Source organism: Caretta caretta, chromosome 5 (assembly GCF_965140235.1).
Source record: "Caretta caretta isolate rCarCar2 chromosome 5, rCarCar1.hap1, whole genome shotgun sequence".
Lineage (NCBI taxonomy): Eukaryota > Metazoa > Chordata > Testudines > Cheloniidae > Caretta > Caretta caretta.
This window is the reverse complement of record NC_134210.1, coordinates 61,798,755-61,818,939: the sequence shown is the minus strand read 5'-3', so window position 1 is coordinate 61,818,939 and position 20,185 is coordinate 61,798,755. Positions and strand designations below refer to the sequence as shown.

Here is a 20,185-nt window from a genome sequence, read left to right as displayed (position 1 = left end):
GTCAGAATAGATGCTTGATTTTCTTGCTAATTAACATCTTAACCATAGTTTCCAGCCAACCGTCCTCTTTTTAAAAATAAAGTATCTACTTGGTAGCATGACAGACGGTCACTTTTTTTTTTTGCTTTTGAAAGTGTTGTTTAATATGGAGTTCATTTGATCAGCGCCGCTCTTCAGATATGATTTAAGCAAGTAATTGCAGAGTATTTAAAGTTATAAAAAATCCAAACAGATTTCTCATATTTCAGACATTTCCAAGATATCTTGGCTTTTATACTGTCTCAGCAGTGTATAAGCATCAACAGCAGCTATTGAGACGGCATTAAAATTACAAAGAAAGTGCTCTTTCTTCTTGTGTTTCTCCATACCTGTTCTTCTTGCTCTTCTTATTTCTTGTCATCCCCACCAGATAGTTAGGAAAGAAAGAGTTACTGGGGAAGTGTTTACAGAAAAGCTGGGTTTTGGCATTTTGATCTGAAGATGGCTGGATTTGGGTTTAGCCTGATTATCTCTGACATGAAGTTCAGCAACCAAGGACTTGCTGCTGAGAATGCTCATCCTTCAGCATCTGAATTTTTAAATTCAGGAATTTTCTAATTGCATCATCCTGCTAGATCCTGTCATGCCAGGTTGTGGATGGTAAGGTGGTCTTTGAGATAGCCAAGTCCAAATCTGTGAAGGTCGTGGTAGAACACGACTAGGTTAGAATTTGGTCTGCAAGTGCACTGGTGGATGTCACTAGCATTCATCATAGAACACTGAACAGGTATGCGTGTGTCTGTCTGTTTAATCTAATTATCAGTGTACAGATTTGTATTGTGCCACTCTTTGTAGCAAGTTGAAACTTCAGAAGGACCTTGTTATCTGCTGCCTTAGGTGAAAATATACACAGCTACACATCATCAAGCAAAGATCTCAGTAACAAGGTTCTTGTGCAAATAGAAAGGCTGCAGCCTCCTGATTAGCTGATGACGGAAGAAAGGATTCTCACTGTTAGATGCAGCCCCTAAGGCAGAGTTTGGAAACCAGATTCAGGCCTCCAGCTACAAGCTACAAAAGGACAGTGTCACCATGGGAAAAGGAAACTGGAGTACCGGATTGTGGTGGGCTATTGTAATGTCTGTCAGCAGTAACAGGCAGTGAGGAAAAACTATTTGAAAAATAGTTATATGGCACTAAGGAAGAAAGGCATATTTTGGTATTGTTCCCATTTGACTAGGAAGCATGTTACAGTCCTATACAAATATAACAAATAAACCCTTCTTACCTGATCTATATTCATTCTGGATTTCCTCCAGCTCATTCCAGATCTGTCTTTCAAATCTAGTAATTCTTGCATGCAGTTTATTTTCATATTTTGTCACCTGGCTCAGCGCCATTTCACATTGCTGTGGTTTATTATTCTCTAGCTTTAGCGAGAGGTGAAGGTTTTCTTCCAGTTTCTTTTCTGCTGCTTCCTTTTAAATAGATATCATGTGAACATCACATAAATACCAAAGTTAATAAGGCTAGGTCTACACTTATGGCAGTCTATAGAGTACATACACTGAACACCCACCTAACAGGAGTATAAGTAGCAGTGTAGACTGTGAGGCAATGCTTAGGTGAGTAAAGACACACTAGAACCTTCAAGTATATATCCCTACATAGCAGTCTACAGTCCCATGTTTACACTTGTTTTTAGCAGTGTAATATCCCACTGCCTCCCTGCTGCCGGAGCCTTTCCCTGCTGCAAGGAAAGGCTTTGGCAGTGGGGAAAGGCTCTGACAGCTCCACACTGCTGGAGCTTTTGCCCACTGTCAGAGCCTTACTCGGGTATGTGTAGTTGGACACATGCCCTGCATGTGTCCATCAGTGTTGAGAGGGCCTCAGAGGATTACATTGCTCACCAGAAAACTGGTTTAACTCAGGCTGGCCAGCCAAGAGGCAGTTTTCTTTACCTTTGAAATCCACATAGACATTATAATATTAACTAAATAAATGTTGCTGGAGCCTTATACCCATGCAGGATGTCCTCCAACCCTCCCCCTGAGATTCAGGGGGTGAGACAGGGTGGAATGGAGGCTGGTGCGGGGCATTTAAAAAAACAAACAAACAGCGATTTAGTCCATGATTCACCTTGGAATTCACACTCCCCTGCAGCTTTCTGTTACTGTGCTTCTCTCACATGAAACTTCCTAGCCCAAAGTGTTAAACATTAAGGAACAAATCCAGAGCCCAGCATGAGTAGCCAGTCTAGAGCTGAAGTAGATGTGCAGTTAGGGGCTGGAGAGAAATCCTTTCCCACACATAAGCCTACTGGCTGCAGTAGCCTCTGAAGGCTATTACACAGCTCCTGGGGGGCATGAAGGGAGGGGTTTTGTGGCTACCCTCTGCCACCTCCCCCTTGCTCTGCACACTGCAGTACAGGGAGCCTTGTGGCTCAGAGCTGTGTCACGCTATGGTCAGCATCCCCTGGTCTTACACAGCAGAATGGCATAGTTCTGCTCCCAGGGGACCCTGCAGAGGCAGTGGCAGGCTTTGCCTCAAAAATAAAATGTTTACAAACAGCAGTGTTGTTGAAACCTAACCAGAGTTTGTTTAAACCAATACACTAAACTTTGCATGTACAAATATTGAAATTATGTACAGGTGGCTGATGAAGTGAGTCATCTCCCAGAATAACCTACGGCTGTTCTGCACTCATTAAACAGTTCCATCCCATCGCATGTAAACTTCGAGCCTAATCTGTGCTCATGTTCATACAGCTTCTGTATGTCACATAAGTGATGAGTAAGCAATTGTACCCTCTCTGTTTCAAAATATGTAGAGCCTGGACAACGGGATGTAATAGTTGGCTTAGCAGTTACGGCCTGATCCTGATTGGCGTCAAGTACCCCCCCAAAGATATGATCCGAACTTTCGTGAGTAGCTTTGAACACTCCATCGCCTGCTACACACTGCTGTTCCCTCTGAGGTTCTGCTTTGAAGATTCCTCGAAGTCCCACCCAGACAACTGCATTTCCAGCTGTGTTTTCATGAAACAACCACCACCACCGGACAGTTTGGCTACTCCAGAGAGAGAAACTATGCTCTGTCCTATTTCTTCTATTCAAAAGTAGTGCTGCAAGCTCAGGCTAATGTTGACTATGTTTTGGCACAACTTTCATACAATCTCTCTACAGAGAAAAAAGCTGCTGTGTTTTATAGGGCTGGAAATAATATTTTTAGTGTCTTCTCTATTGCACTGTATCATCAATAGTAAATAAATTTGATTTATTCAGTACAGTAGATGATTGGATAGACTAAGTTATAGAAGCATTTTGTTCAGGATTCAAATTCAAGGACATTTTCATAGGAGTTTTGTTTGGAACTCAGTGCTATGTCCTCTGCCACACCCAAGATCATACCTGCTGCTGCTGCAAATCATAATAATGTATTTGATGTTGAACCCTGCAGCAGGATGTAGTGTATTTATCAAAAGACCAGAAAAAGCTTTCCGAGCTTTAAAAGAACTAATTAAAATGTATTACTCAAGTATCAATTCCCAATTATTCCTATTAGGGCTGTCGATTAATTATAGTTAAATCACATGATTAACTCAAAAATTGTGATTAAAAATTAATAGTGATTAATTTCAGTTTTAATTGCACTGTTAAATACCCACCAAAATTTATTAATTTTTCAAATATATTGCTTTCAATTACAACATGGAATTCAAGTGTTCAGTGCTCACTTTATATTATTTTTATTACAAATATTTGCACTGTAAAAAATGATAAAAGAAATAGTATTTTTCAATTCACCTCATGCAAGTACCTTAGTGCAATCTCTTTATTGTGAAAGTGCAACTTACAAATGTAGATTTTTTGTTGTTACATAACTTCATTCAAAAACAAAACAATGCAAAATTTTAGAGCCTACAAGTCCACTCAGTTCTACTTCTTGTTCAGCCAATTGCTAAGACAAACAAATTTGTTTACATTTACAGGAGATAATGCTGTCCTCTTCTTATTTACAATGTCACCTGAAAGCGAGAACAGACAAACATTCACATAGCACTTTTGTAGCCAGCATTACAAGGTATTTAAGTGCCAGATATGCTAAACGTTCCTATGCGCCTTCATGTTTTGGGCACCATTCCAGAGGACATTCTTCCATGCTGATGATGCTTGTTAAAAATATAATGCATTAAACAAACTTGTGACTAAACTCCTTGAGGGAGAATTGTATGTCTCCTGCTCTGTGTTTTACCCGCATTCTGCTATATATTTCATATTACAGCAGTCGTGGGTGTTGACCGAGCCTGTTGTTCGTTTTAAGAACATTTTCACTGCAGATTTGACAAAACACAAAGAAGGTACCAATGTGAGATTTCTAAAGATTGCTACAGCACTTGACCCAAGGTTTAAGAATCTGAAGTGCCTTCTAAAATCTGGAAGGGATGAGGTATGGCACATGCTTTCAGAAGTCTTAAAAGAACACCACTCCGATGCAGAAACTACAGAATCTTAACCACCAAAAAAGAAAAATCAACCTTCTGCTGGTGGCATCTGACTCAGATGAAAATGAAAATGCATTGTCTGCACTGCTCTGGATCATTATCGAGTAGAACCTGACATCAGTATGGACATGTCCTCTGGAATGATGGTTGAAGCATGAAGGGACATATGACTCTTTAGCACATCTGGCATGTAAATATCTTGCAACACCATCTACAATAGTGCCATGTGAATGCCTGTTCTCAAGAAGCAGGCAGCATTATCTACTGCAAATTGTAACCAAACTTATTTGTCAAAATGATTGGCTGAACAAGAAGTCTGAGTGGACTTGTAGAATTATGTACAAAAAATAACTGCACTCAAAAATATAAAAATCTTTAGAGCCTACATTTGTAAGTTCAAATTTCATGATAAAGAGATTGCACTAAAATACCTGTATTAAGTGAACTGAAATATTTTTACAGTGCAAATATTTATAATCAAAATATAAAGTGAGCACTGTACGGTTTGTATTCTGTGTTGTAATTGAAGTCAATATATTTGCAAATGTGGAAAACATCCAAAAATATTTATATAAATGGTATTCTATTATTTTTTACCAGTGCGATGAATCTTTTTAATTGCACGATTAATCATGATTTTTTTTTAAACTGCCTGACAGCCCTAATTCCTATGAAATTTAAGATTTGGTAAGCTGGAGGTTTTGAACTGAAACATGTTTATGAAATTCTGTAGAGACAAATTTTGTACATCCTATAAATCATGTATGTGATTTTTAATGTGCACTAGCAATCTTTGAGACTTGTGTTTGTAAGAACCAAAGGAAGAAGTTTGCTAAATATATTGCATTCTCTCCAGGAATGTTCTTGGGATGCAAAGAAAGAATCCTTAACATCCTTCCAGCTGTATTATGCTCGAAGTTTGATTCATCAGTCCAACAAAATAAACCTTCATTTCCAGACCCTGAGAACAGGGATTTTCTGAAGCTAAGCACTAATACTGAAGAATGCTTCAGTGCCTTACACAAATCACAGTGGCTCTAGACCTTTGGTGCCTGAGCTCAAAGTGAAAGTGAAAGTGTGTAAGTTCAGGATGTGAATTTTGGTACTTTGAACTGTGGGCTGTTTACTATTGATAGGAGAGTTCTGGTATGGTTGGGTGAACTATGTCTCAATCCATGCTGGGGGCCCACAGTATCCAGAGTTAAAGGAATAGCAAATATAAAATGTACTGCATTAGTTTTCAGGTGAATATTCTAGTTCATAGAAGGACATTGTCTATTGTATATCTTGGCAGTAATTTTGAATGTACTGAGCCCAATTACACAAAATGAAAAATTGATTTGTGGAGTACTGCATTACCAGGAATTCTACTATCACTCCTGCAAGCCTTCTCTTATCTGCATCTGTTCTACCTCTTTACTCATCTTTCATATTCTCCACTCTGCACCCCTTTCTCTCCCTTTTAGTTTCACACTCCTTTAATCCTCCCTGCATTCTTCAATCTACCCTGTTTCCTCCCCCTTGCCTCGTGTCTTCCTGGGGCTCTGCTGAAAAGTGTGATTTCAGGAAAAATATTTTGCCAGACTTCAGGTGGAAGAATTTGTTTGTTCTACCGAACCATTTTGAAGCTTTAAACACTGAAGTTCTTCAGCTATTTCTAAGATGATGGAGAGGAAGGAATGTTAAAGAATAATATGGTGGATGTGGCCCACCTTTTATTTGTGTTTAATTTTCTAAAATGCTTTGTCTGAATACAATGATCATTGAAGGGGCAAGTATGAGACAGCTGGAGTCCTCTGTTTATTCATAGCACAGTTTCAGCATGGATGGGAACAGCATGAGCTTCTCCATTTTGATCCAGCCACGTATCTCAGCTCTGGCTGTCAGGTACCACATGTGTAGAATGCTCTTAGGCACTCAGTCCTTGGTTTCTCTGATGAGAATGTCTGAGGATGCCAAATGTGGTAGTGGTTTTTGTGATGTGGACAACTGTCCAATGGAAAAATAGACTTAGAGCACCAAGCACAGAGACCATTGAACAGTCAGATGGTAGCTTTTGGGCAGTACCACCGTGAGATGGATTTGGAATTGACAACATAGAGACTAAAGATTTTATATTGCATTACCAGTCCATTTCCATTCTTTGGTCATTTTACTGACAGAGTTGTGCTTCTGGGGCTTAAGGGTTTTGACTTTGCATCTCTGGAAATTTTTATGGAATCAAATCTTTGGGGTTTCTCTTGTAATCAGTCTGAAAGGTCTAGAAATCCATACTATTTTATCAGTCTGGGATTATAAAACATCTTACCAGTCTCTCCTTCATTGCATTAAGAAACTGATCTTTATGGTAGGCTTGTTCTTGTTCAGATCGCCTCAGCTGGATTTCTGTCCATTTTTGTTGGTCCTGAATTTGATCCCGGAGGTCATTTAGAAGACTATTCACCCTAATATTAAGAAGGTTTAATCTTTTAGCAATATATCTGAGTTTTAGTCAATATTATGTGAAAACCTTAGTCACTCGAGTAAATTGTTAACAACAAGCCAGGCTGGCTTAGTTCTGATGCACGTTGTCATCTGGGGGAGAAGACTGGAGAAGTGAATGCGTGTAATAGTTTATTTTCCCATTCCAATCAAATTTATTCTTGAAATGGATTGGTTCTATTCCATTTCTAGTCATATCAGGGATCCAACTGGTTGTGGTCACTACAGTATCGGGCTGAGCATACCCTATATTGTTGGCACCAGGAAGAGCAGCAAAGTCAGGGCTGAGCTGGAAATGGAAACATGGAAAGACAGAATAGAAGCTTGTGAGAGTACAAGGAGATCAGTTTGCCTTGGGGGCGTATGAGAGTCTGGAAGTCCTCCAAAAAGACAGACGATAAAGTCCAGAAAGCAGACAAGGGAGGGAGAGGGAGAGGGATTGAGGCTAACAGCTCAGAAATCAGAGCTGTGAACAGTGTCTAGTTAGAGGGGGCTGTGTGCTTTAGACTTTGGTCTTTTTATGCTGCAAAAATGTGATATAATGTACATTGTGAGCTATATTACAGAGATGATTTTAGGACCAAGTTTCAGTTATAAGTGTAAATTTCCAAGCTTTTGTGGGTGACCTGACCTTAAAGAGTATTAGAAAATAATATTTTCTATGCTAATTTCTGACATATTTGTTCTCCTGTAAACTGACTCCTGGAATTCTAATTTGAGCGGTACTACTGAGTAAGTGCACAGCTCTGGGGCAAGCCAGCTGGGCTTTTGTGCCTCAGTCAAAATATAAAACAGAAGCTTATAACAAAGCATTCCTGGAAGGCACATTTACTTGTAATTCTAAAGTTCAAATATCATCCTAAAAAAATTGAGACTTTTTTAAACAATGCTACAGGTACAGTGTTATTAGTCTGGTGGTAGAGATAATGGTAATTAACAGTAACTGAGATTCTGAAAACAAGAACAGAGCAATAGTAAATGACTTGCTATACATGGAATTTGACATCAGTTCTTGCCTGTAGCTCACACCTATCAAGAGCTATTTTAAATAATGCATTGGGTCATTTTGTTATTGACAAACAAAAAAAAAAACAAACAATTGCAAGAGATTGTTCTGAAAGTTCAAGAATGAAAATTTGAGCAATTTTCTCTATCATATCAATGGACTCATTTTCTGGAAAGAGGAGGCCCCCCCCCCCCCATTTATCAAGAAAAATGATAACAATCCTGTACTACAAGTTTTTCCCCATAGTCAGCGATAAGCCAGGGATGAATAGGCTTGCAGAAAGGAGTGGTGAGGGACCAGAAAAAAATCAGTTCATTCATTTTCTCTGCCCACTTAAGAGCAATAAGTTTCCTCATAATCCTGCAGTCTTTCCTTACTTATAGCTATTCAAAATGCTGCTGCAAATATTTTCCTGGCTCATTGTTTCTCTGTAACATCTCTCTTTGCATGCCTCCACTGGCTCCCCTTTAACACAAACTAATCTTCTCTGCTTTAAGGCCCATCATGGTTTATCCCTGCCTTACCCATCATCTTTTATATTACTACTGAGACACCACTCTTGCCTCCACTATGCCATTCTTCAGCATCCATTTGTAAAGTTTTCAAAAAGCATCTTCACATTTCCTCCCTTGCCAGCCCTCCCACATAAAAGATCCCTGTAAACAACCACTAAGCTACCTCATTGGCCTCCTTCAAAGCCCCCCCTAAAACGCTCTCCTCTGCATGATGTCTATAAAAAACCTCAACAATGATTGGTCAGTTGGCATGCTATGACCGTTTCACTAGTCTAACTATTTCTTTGAGCTTCCCCACTGTTTGTTGTATCCACCTGTTATCTCTTGTTTTACTGTTAGCTCTTTGGGTGAGGGACTGTATTTTCATTGTGCTTTATAGAACCTAGCACACAATTGGGGTCCCTAGGTACCACTGGAATGCAAATCGTAATCAGGGAGATAATATACATTTTTTTGCCAAGTGGTGTTGCTTAAGTGCTTTTCCTGGAAATGTTTTTACTTGCTCCTGAGAAAATACACTGAGTGTATTGAGATCATACAGATAGTATGGTACAGTGGTCAACCTGAGCAATTTAAAGGGAGTCAGGAGGGGAGATATAATTGGTATTACTGAAAAGTGAGTGGGTGAGTCACTTGACTGGAATGCTAAAGCTCATATTTAGGAAAGAGTGGGCAGAAGATGGTGGGGGAGAATGGCATTCTATGTCAAAGATACCATTACATGCTTTAGAATTGACAATTCAGAAGGGCAGGATCTGTTATATGTACAGATCAATGCGCTAACTGAAATCACAAGATGGGGAATTTGCCTGTACAAGTTGTGAATTCTGATCAAGGATATGAAGTGGTTCTTTTGAAAGGACTGTATTTTTGAATACCTCTAGGTGCATGTGGCTCCCATCCTTGCTGACGTGGGCTGTGTCACATCCTTCCCTGACCAGGTTCAAAAGGTGTTAGAAATTGCTAGCTACCTGTTCAGGTAGAAGTATCTTGAGACAATAGGTTAGTTCAAGCCTAGGAGAACCTGTCATATCCTATCTCTCTGAAGGGGGCTGGTGAAGGAGAGAGTAGAAAATTTCCAGAGAGGACAAAGCAAGAGATGGCAAACATTTTGAAAAGGTCGGGGGTGGGGGTGGTGGGGGAGAGAAGAGAGAGAGAGAGAAGAATTCTCAGAGTCACACAGGACCAAGGAGAAGAGATGGATGTGTTTTCTTAGTGCGGGTGTGGGGGCAATTTAGCTGTGGGACCAACCAAGATCAAAGCAAACTGGCCTGCAGAGTGAGCGAATGAGAGAGAGATGCACTAAGGTTCAGATAAGTCATGTCACTGCAGGGGAAGGGTCCTGGGTCTCCCAGAGGACCCTGGCACCAGCACAAAGAATGGTCCAGAGTGGTAAAGAAACTGAGTGAGTTGGAGGGGGAGGGGAGGGAAGCATATAGGGTTTATTTTTGTCTGGATCTGTAAATTTCTCATGTTAAGTAAGAGCAAATGTATTTTAGACTCCTGTGCAAAGTGTCTGTTGTGTAGACATCTCACATGCCCCTTGAAGACAAACTGTAAACCTAGCAGGTGTGTTTAAGCTATGGGGGAACCAGAGGTGTCACCACTGGTAACAAGGATTGGTCCAGAGGCTGCTCAAGACAATCTGCCTCCTCTAGGCAAAAGTTCAGTGTGCGACTCCCCTCCACCTCCTAGAAAAGGCGCATTGGACTTTTTTGGTGGGGAGTGTGGTGAGCCTTCCAGTGATTGTAGTAGAATTGGGGGAGCCAAGTGCCAGGTTGCAGTGCCATTCACTCAAGTTTAGCCTAGTGTCTCTCCATCATGATGTGGGGAGGGGCTGGCTGGGTAAAATTTGAGTGAGCAGCATTGTGACCTGGTGCATGGGGTTGCAGCACAGTTCAGGTTTGGCCTGGCTGCCATGATACCCTAGGCAGTTGCCTAGTTTGCTTGTAGCTAGAGCAGCCACTGGGCTAGGCAGTGGGACTGCAGGGTCTCAGTTCGCAGAAAGTTAAGTAAGGGATCCTTACTGAGTGTGAGCCTAGACACCTCGAGCTGGGGCAGTGCCTGGGCTCCATTCAGACTCTGGAGGGATTCAGCATTTGGATCCCCTCAGAGCAGTCTAGTGAGTGTCCAGGAGGGGGAGCTCATCTAGAGCTGTGACAGGGCTACTGGGTAAGGTTGCATTACCACCAAACCACACAAACGCAGGATGAACAGCTCCTTAAACATCTTTTTATAAGGTGTAGAAAGAAAAATGTGAGAATTTATTTTAACACAAAGTATTGTAAGCAAGGTGGGGGTAATTCTATAGTAGACCTCATTCTGATCGATAAAGCTGAATTGGTCACTCCACTAAAAACTGATGGTTGCCTAGGTGCAGGTGATCATGACCAGCATATATTTCCTGATGCCCTAGCATAGCTACAGTGTCTGCCAGACCTAAAGGTCCACCTATTCCCCACCCTTCCTGCCCACCTGCACAAATGGGTAAAGTAGCAGCTCTATGGAGCCTGTTTCCCTTCCCATGCTGCTTCCAATGGCATGGGTAGCCAGAACAGGGGTATGGGGGGGTACCTTGATTTCCTGTACGCCCCTGTGCTGCCACATTAGCCAGGCTGCAAGTCAGCCATAAATGTTATGGTAAATTGAACAAATGTGGCTAGTGCCTTTTTGAGTATGGTAAGCTTCATTGACTTTTCCATTTGTTGTTTTTTCTGGGGTGGCATTTAGTGGCTCTTCATTTTAAGGATTAGTTTTTAAAACAATATTATTCAATTCTATATTTTGAATAGATGACTGTATTGTGTATGTCTTCCCTCAGCATTTTTGCATGTATATAAATCAATCCGTTTTGCTGTTTCATGCCAACTCCATCATCAGATGAAAGCATTCAGAGTGCATTAATATAATTAAAAAAACCCAAACTTTCCATCACCTACTTGAAATCCAGAAGTTGCAATTCATGGTGTTGATCCCCCTGGACTGTCTTTAAATGAGAGCTTTGCTCAGAGTTGGAAGTCTCGATCTTGTCTAATAGCCGCATTACCTAATGAAAATTCAACAGGGAATGTTTTCATGAGCCAAACTATCAGCACTTACATTAACTACACATTATTGCTACAGGAGCTGGGAAATCAGCCTGAACTTAAGATGGGTGTGCAACTGAAAGTGCTTTTTCCAAAAGTAATTTCACGGCATGCTAAAGTCTAGCAGTCAAACTTCTGGCTGTATACTCTGTTCTCTTTGGACCAGATTCTGCAAGATGCGGACCACCATTTAACTCCTATTGAGGTCAGTGGGGACTGAGCCCTTTATAAAGGTAAAATTCGTATATACAGCTACCTATCGTGGCTCCCAACTCTATTTACAACGCATGATGATTCACTGGTAGCATTCTTTATAGCATTCCAAATACTTGATGCTAAATGATGGTTTTATGTAGAGAATCCAGGATGCAGGTCTACCTAAATTGGGAGACCAAATCTGAGAAAATTTGAAATATCATGAGTTTGATTATGTTCAGTACACTTGGCAGATGAATTTAATTAGGCCCTAATGTAAAGGCTTTTTTGAAGTTCATGCAAGACTTTAATCATGAGCTAAAAATCACCTACTGGGAAATTATAATTCAACTGTATATGGCAAATGTAATCCCAACTAAACAGGGCCAATTCTGCCACCATTATATACTGTTAGTACCTTAATCCATAGGAGTAGGATCATTGATAGCCACAGGACTACTTAAGGTGAGTCAAATAAGACCCACAGTGATTACATTGTTTTCTGAACATAACAGCCATACTGGGTCAGACCAATGGTCCATCTAGCCCAGTATCCAGTCTTCTGACAGTGGTCAATGCCAGAGGGAATGAACAGAACAGGTAGTCATCAAGTGACCCATACCTTGTCACCTATTCCCAGTAGGGTGACCAGGCAGCAAGTGTGGAAAAATCAGGACAGGGAGTGGGGGGGCTAATAGGAGCCTATATTAGAAAAAGACCCAAAAATCGGGACATCTGGTCACCCTAATTCCCAGCTTCTGGGGAACAAAGGCTTGGGAAACTTCAGAGCATGGTTTTGCATCCCTGCCCATCCTGGCTAATAGCCATTGATGGACCAATCCTTCATGAACTTATCTAGTTTTTTTGAACCCTGTTATACTCTTGGCCTTCACAACATCCTCTGGCAAGGGGTTCCACAGGTTGACTGTGCACTGTGTGAAAAAATACTTCCTTTTGTTGTTTTAAACCTGCTGGCTATTAATTTCATTTGGTGACCCCTAGTTCTTGTGTTATGAGGAGTAAACAACAACACTTCCTTATTTACTTTCTCCACACCAGTCATGATTTTATGGACCTCTATCATGTACCCCTTAGTTGTCTCTTTTCCATGCTGAAGAGTCCCAGTCTTATTAATCTCTCCTCATATGGAAGCTTTTCCATACCCCTAATAATTTTTGTTGCTCTTTTCTGAACCTTTTCCAGTATATCTTTGAGATGGGACAACCACATGTGCACACAGTATTCAAGATGTGTGCATACCATGGATTTATATAGAGGCAATATGCTGTTTTCTGTCTTCTTATCTGTCCCTTCCTCAGTGAGACCCAACATGGTTAGCTTTTTTGACTGCCACTGTACATTGAGTGGATGTTTTCAGAGAACTATCCAGATCATCATAAATATTTCTTTCTTGAGTGGCAACAGCTAAGAGACCCCATCATTTTATATGTCTGGAAAACATAATCCCAACTAGACATAAAATGATGGGGTCTGTCTTAGCTGTTGCCACTCAAGAAAGAAATATTTATGATGTTCTGGATAGTTCTCTGAAAACATCCACTCAATGTACAGTGGCAGTCAAAAAAGCTAACCATGTTGGGTCTCACTGAGGAAGGGACAGATAAGAAGACAGAAAACAGCATATTGCCTCTATATAAATCCATGGTATGCACACATCTTGAATACTGTGTGCACAGATTTCTTACCCTCTTCCCCCTTGGGTAGGGTTACCCTTGGTCCTTGATGCTGAGGCAGGGTCTCCCTTCCTTCAGTTCTCTGGTTTTCCAAGTCTCAGCAATGCACCTCCAAACTCCAGTCCTCTTTCCTTCCTCATACACCCTCACTGCCTGAAGCAGGTGATTTTATTAGGTTCCTGACAGGGCCTTACTTGACTACAGGTGCTCCAATTAACCTGTAGCAACTCTCCCTAGTCTACAGGAAACTACGCCTTAATTAGCCTAGGGTTTATACATCTCCCCTCTTCCACTGCTTCCTAGCCCTCCTGTATCAGGCTATGTTGAGTAGTTTTGTATCATCTGAAAATTTTGCCCCTCATGGTTTATGCCTTTTTCCAGATCATTTATGAATATGTTGAACAGTATTTTTTCCAGTACAGACTCCTGGGGGGACACCATCATTTACTTCTCTCCATTCTGGATACTGACCATTTATTCCTACCTTTTGTTTCCCCATCTTTTAAATACTGATTCATGATAGGACCTTCCCTCTTATCCCTGACAGCTTACTTTGTCAAAAGCTAAGTACACTGTATCCACTGGTTCACCCCTGTTCACATGCTTGTTGACCCTCCTCCCCCCCAAAAAAAAATGCTAGTAAATTGGTGAGCATGATTTCCCTTTACAAAAACCAGGTTGACTCTTCCCCAAGAAATCATGTTAGTTTATGTTGTCCGATAATTCTGTTCTTTACTATAGTTTTCCAATATAGTTTTCTGATCAATAGGTTAACTTGCATTCAGATTCTGTTCTTCTGAATTCTATTTAGGGTCATTCTGTGACAAGATATGTTCTCTTCAGTGGACACTGTTGTTCCATTTTCTGCTTAATGTCTCTATATGAGGTGGCTGACTTGGTGTGGTTTTTTTTTTTTTTTTAAACACACATTTGTATGCTGCTTCATGTGATTTTAGCATATACCTGTTCCGTTTTCCATTTAGTAGGGAGGCAGGATGTTTTTACATGTATTGAAAGAGACAGATTTCCAAACAGTATCTTATAACAGGTAAAATATCTTCATCTGAACTGCCATGGGTAGTTCTGCCTTGGAGCAGATGAAGCTGATATTTGCACTATATGAAATGACTGGAAGCTTGTTTTACATAGAAGCACATTCATGCAGAATGCAGTGAATTGACTATTTTAAATAAGGAAATTAAAGACTAAGGTATAGTAAATTTCATCTAAATAGAAACCTTTAATGAATATGGTGGGTACTCACTGGGGTGGAAGGAGGGACCGGCAGTTATTACTTGGTAAGAGGCAAATTACCCCTGTGTAAAGATATTATTTATGTACTCAATCCTGCAGGATGCGAATCAGCTTGTATTTGTATTGAAGGGAAAGGGAGCTGAGGGTGCTAATCTCTGACAGGAGAGGTCAAATGCTAGGAATACCATACAGCACTGTTGGTTGTGAAAATATCCATACATCCATGCTATATACACTGCAGAAGAAAATACTTTTTCTGCTAAAGTGACTGACAAAAGTGAAAGTTTTACCCTAAGAATGACAAGTTCAAGAGCACTTTGGAATGGTTCCAAAATTTGCATGGCTAATTAGTGATGATCTGTCCCAGCTACTTTCTGAAGCTGAAACTAAAGAATAAAATCCTGGTTTCCTGTGGTATTTTCCAACTTCAAAGTCCTTGGATCTGAAATTTCAAGATGCATTTTAAAACAAGAAAGGGCTCAAGGCTCTAAGGTTTGTGTAATGAAATATTATTAGCAAATTATAATGGGATTATTATTTTTTTTAGCATTTCATGATCCCCACATCCCAGGATTACATTGTTTAGTTTGCATTTCTCCTTAGTGTGTGTGTGTGTATACACACACTGCCATGATGCTATTGTATAATGTTATTGGAATGGAAAGGGGCTTGTCCAAACAAATCAATAAACCAATGTCAATATCACATCCTCCATTAACATTAGTCAGCAGTTGTGATGAGAAAGATACTTATATCCCATATCTTACAGCCAAAAGATATTTTCATTGTATTCATCTGCTCACCTTCATCTCTAAATTATTAGCATAACTTTCTGAGGTAGAGCGGATGCCACCAATCTCTTTCTCTAGCCTCTGGATCTCGTGCCTGATGATATTTATGTCTCCAGATAGCTTTGCAATGCTCGCATCACATCTAGAATAAAAAAAAAAAGAGGTTAACTACAAAACATGAAGAGTATCAATAATAGAATAATGATGTTATTTTTGCACTTGAAGACAATTGCTAGCCTCACCATGCCACCATTCAGTTGCCCCATGTCCCCTCGTAGCATCCGGACTGTGGCAGGATACCCTGAGCTAGACAAACATTGATACAATAATTCTGATACCAACCCTGCTTCCAGTTCTGGTTGGCTAGGGATATCATTTCTTTTCTGTAAGAATTGAAGTCAACAGGAGTTGAAGACAGTCAGCATTTGGCCCTTAATTTGCAACTGTGAAGCATAGGGCTGATATGCTGAACATCTCATTAACCGCAGAGTTCCCACTGATGCAATGGAAACAGACGAAGCTCGGCAACTTAGAGGACCCAGTTCTACAGGTTTTGTACAGTGAAATAATCCAACAATTAAAGAGTTAAATGAGTTCTAAAATGTATGCCCATGGGCTAAGTTGGGGTCCAGGTGCTGCTGTGTTTGCATTAGAAACAAATGCCTAGGAACAGAGATGATACATTGCTGCAACTGATGTTCTAGCTTGTGACTATAGCATACCTAGTTTGGAGGCAGATGCTAAGGAAGAGCAATTTTAGTGCTGTTACTGACAGAAGTATACTGCTTTATAAGCAGTTTGTCACCATCTATTTCAACTCTCTCAACTGCATTCACCAAAATCTGTGTGGCAATTCAAAATGGGAAAATTTGACAATGACAACATTTGTTGAACAATAGAATGACTGAATAATATTTAATCAACTTAACTTCTAAGGCACTTTAAAGTGCTGTTTTCCCTCTCTTGAATCTGTTGTATTTAAATACAAGTTAACAAAATGCCTAAGATGTTCAGGTGGAGTCACATCTACCACTTCTGTGCATGTCTTTCAATGTGGGAGGGGTGGCCAATGCACCTGTTACACAGCATGGAGGGGAAGCAGAAGGTACCTGCACCACATCTTCACAGTTGGTGCCCTCCCTTGTGCAGGATATTCATGCCGGTTTCTCTGCATTAGAGCACTCCCACAATCTCTCTGTAGGCTGCAGCAGCTGGCCCTATAGGAGGATTTTTCTATTCAAATGTTAAGAGTACTTATAAGATAGTTGAAATAGAACTTTAAGGACACTACACACTATGCAATGTTATAAAAGCTGAGTAAGGAAATCAACTACATTTTAAATATTTGAATGAACTATTTTCCTAAGGACTAGACAGAGGGAAACAGCAGAAGGAGAGTCAACATTGTTGCTAGATAAAAGTCTGGAGAGAGATTTTAAGTGTTTAAATAAAAGATGACAAAGCTACTCTGATGATTCTTGGATATTGTGATAGACCTCCAGAGCATTTAGATAAAATGGAAATGTCATTGTAGATAGAGACCTTGTAAGTAGGCCAGAACTTTGATCAAAAGGGATTATTGACTTGGAGAACAATTACATAACAACCAAGAAGGTGAACATACGTTTAGAGAGACAGCAGGGTTTCTTTCTTACAGTTTGTTGAATTGTTTACTTGGTCAGCAGCTTTTTTGTCCCAAACCCTGGAAACGAAGCCAAGAATAATATGAAGTACAAAGGTTTCAGAGTAGCAGCCGTGTTAGTCTAAGGTGCCACAAGTACAAAGCATCTACAATCTAAAGATTATGGAATTATTTGTTGTAAGTTTCTTGTGAGAGCAAGAACTAATGGGAAAAAAACTCTAGGCAGGGTGAATCAAGTTTATATCTGGTGTAAGCGGGTACAACTCTGTGGAAGTTGAGAGAGCTGTTCCTGCTTAAAGATTGGTCCTATAACTTTTAAAATGTTGATTTTGCTGGCATGTGGAAAGCCAAGTCAGTTTTAATTCTGTTCTATAATGTGTAGGACAGAGTTCTAAAAGAGTCAGACCATCAGGGAGAGAACATCTATATGCAACTGAAATTAAACCTGGCAAAAGATAACATGCAGCCTGGGATTTGCATAACTATTAATACTATAAGAGAGCCTGTGAAAATTAGGCACCCGGCTCCCATTTAGCTGTTAACTCCCTTAGACTCCTTTTCAAAATCCCAACTCTAAGCAATAAGTAGAAGAGTTTTGAAAAAACGTAAAGATGAGAAATTTGAGAATGCTTAATGCAAGATGTGAAGAGTACAGTCCTAGCAGATGAAGGTTCTGATTTTCATCATTGGGTAAAGATAACTGTGTTTGCATAACTGGTGGCTAGAGTTCTGGACTGGGATCCATGAGATGTGTGTTCTCTTACTGGCTCTTCCAGTGGGTTACTGGGTGGCCTTGGGCAAGTCACTGCACCTCTCGAGCCCTTAGTTTTCCCCATCTATAAAAAGGGGATACGGAGTCCTCCTTTCTAAAGCACTTTGAAATTGACAGAGGAAAAGTTCTCTCTAGATAGCATTATTAGCAAGATTATGTATGCAAATAACCAAATAGATGTCTAGGGTGTTTATGGATGCAGTTATTCTGGCTGCACACACAATTGCATAATAATTGTATGTGGAAAATGTGTGCACATTTTTGCATACATATACAAAGATTCAGGCCTGAAGGTATACTGTAGAAAGGAAAATTGGATCACTAAAAAGCTTGTATGCTATTGGAGCAAGAAGATAAGGAAACAGGAAACTGTTTAACATGTTGATCTAATTAATTGTTTATAAAAGAGGAAGACAAGAGTTGCCTAAGGGGAGGTTCCTGTTTCTTGGTCAGACAGACAGGGAGGGGCTAGACAGAGTGCCGACTGCAATGAAAGAGACTATCAAAAGACCAAGACACTACAATTCCATGAGATTTAAATTATTTGCATATGAATAAGTAAACCTCAAATGATAAATTTATGCATTTTGTTATTGACATAAATATAGCCCCAAAGTTTCCTACTGTATCCTGAAGGACCTCAATTTTACAATTATAGGGAGTACAATGAAAGGAACAGTTTCTGTTATACCATTGTATCTAGCAGAGGATTAAAAAATTCTGAAGCACGTAGTAACTGTTTCTCATTCTGTAAACTTCATTCATGGCTTGTAATAATCTGATAAAGTTCTGGACTTTTCTGATTTCCATTGCTTTGTTATACAGAGAAGTATGCAAGAAAAAAAACAGGCAGAATTTAACCTTCAGAAGGAAGTGCAGAGTCCATCTCCTTGTTCAGTGTTTTGCTGGTGGGTTGAGGAGAGTACTTTTATGTTTATGGGGAGGGTCTCTTGTTTACATTTGTCAGCTTGTTTTGTATTTTTGCGCATATGGACGTATGTCACAATGACAATTGTGCTTGGGCTCATTTTAAAAATCAGGAAATTAGTATATAATTGAGAGCAAACAAAATGGGAACACAACAATTAATGGAGTATCAAGTGCAGTGCCCCAAGGGTTGGTTTTGTTCAATAACTTCATTAATGATCTGGAGGATGGTGTGGATTGCACCCTCAGCAAGTTTGCAGATGACACTAAACTGGGAGGAGTGGTAGATACGCTGGAGGGTAGGGATAGGATACAGAGGGACCTAGACAAATTGGAGGATTGGGCCAAAAGAAATCTGATGAGGTTCAACAAGGACAAGTGCAGAGTCCTGCACTTAGGACGGAAGAATCCTGCTACACTGCTACAGACTAGGGACCAAATGGTTAGGCAGCAGTTCTGCAGAAAAGGACCTAGGGGTTAAGTGGATGATAAGCTGGATATGAGTCAGTGTGCCCTTGTTGCCAAGGAGGCCAATGGCATTTTGGGCTGTATAAGTAGGTGCATTGCCAGCAGATCGAGGGACATGATCATTCCTCTCTATTCGAGGTTGATGAGGCCTCATCTGGAGTACTGTGTCCAGTTTTGAGCCCCACACTACAAGAAGGATGTGGAAAAATTGGAAAATGTCCAGTGGAGGGCAACAAAAATGATTAAGAGGCTGAGGGAACTGGGATTGTTTAGTCTGCAGAAGAGAAGAATGAGGGGGGATTTGATAGCCGCTTTCAACTACCTGAAAGGGGGTTCCAAAGAGGATTATCTAGACTGTTCTCAGTGGTAGCAGATGACAGAACAAGGAGTAATGGTCTCAAATTGCAGTGGGGGAGGTTTAGGTTGGATGTTAGGAAAAACTTTCACTAGGAGGGTGGTGAAACACTGGAATGGGTTACCTAGGGTGGTGGTGGAATCTCCTTCCTTAGAGGTTTTTAAGGTCAGGCTTGACAAAGCCCTGGCTGGGACGATTTAGTTGGGGATTGGTCCTGCTTTGAACAGGGAGTTGGACTCTGACCTCCTGAGGTCCCTTCCAACCCTGCTATTCTAGGATTCTGCGCTGGGGGTGGGCTTTCCCGGTTGTTCAGAAATGCCTATAGAACTTTCAAGAATTATTTGATGATGCATTTGCTAGTAGTGAAACTTATACACCATACTGAGGGAGAAAATTCAGATCTTGTATCTGATCTTTCTGGATTAGACAAAAGGTATTATGGAGGTAATCGTTTGGGGAAGAGGTGGAGTGAAGAGAAAGTAAACAGTAAATTAGTCACTTAACTATGCAAATTTG

At 40.4% G+C, this 20,185-nt stretch overlaps 1 protein-coding gene across 11 annotated transcripts in view; it reads right to left on the bottom strand.

Annotated features, from left to right (window-relative positions):
- Positions 1 to 20,185, bottom strand: part of FAM81B (family with sequence similarity 81 member B) — a 98,627-nt gene that overhangs the window by 40,062 nt on the left and 38,380 nt on the right. For 5 of the 11 annotated variants that reach the window (XR_012668473.1, XM_048850608.2, XM_075128580.1 and 2 more), the window contains 3 exons: positions 16,615 to 16,722; positions 15,518 to 15,647; positions 11,425 to 11,531 (listed from right to left, as the gene is read on the bottom strand). Coding sequence is in view for 10 of the 11 variants with exons in the window: in XM_048850608.2 (XP_048706565.2) it covers positions 11,425 to 11,531; positions 15,518 to 15,647; positions 16,615 to 16,722 (345 nt within the window). In the remaining variant the exon portion in view is untranslated. Of the gene's footprint in view, positions 1 to 7; positions 673 to 1,267; positions 1,458 to 6,791; positions 6,928 to 11,424; positions 11,532 to 15,517; positions 15,648 to 16,614; positions 16,723 to 20,185 lie in introns of those variants that run through there. The other 6 variants (XM_048850613.2, XM_048850611.2, XM_048850609.2 and 3 more) reach the window with 4 other exon arrangements.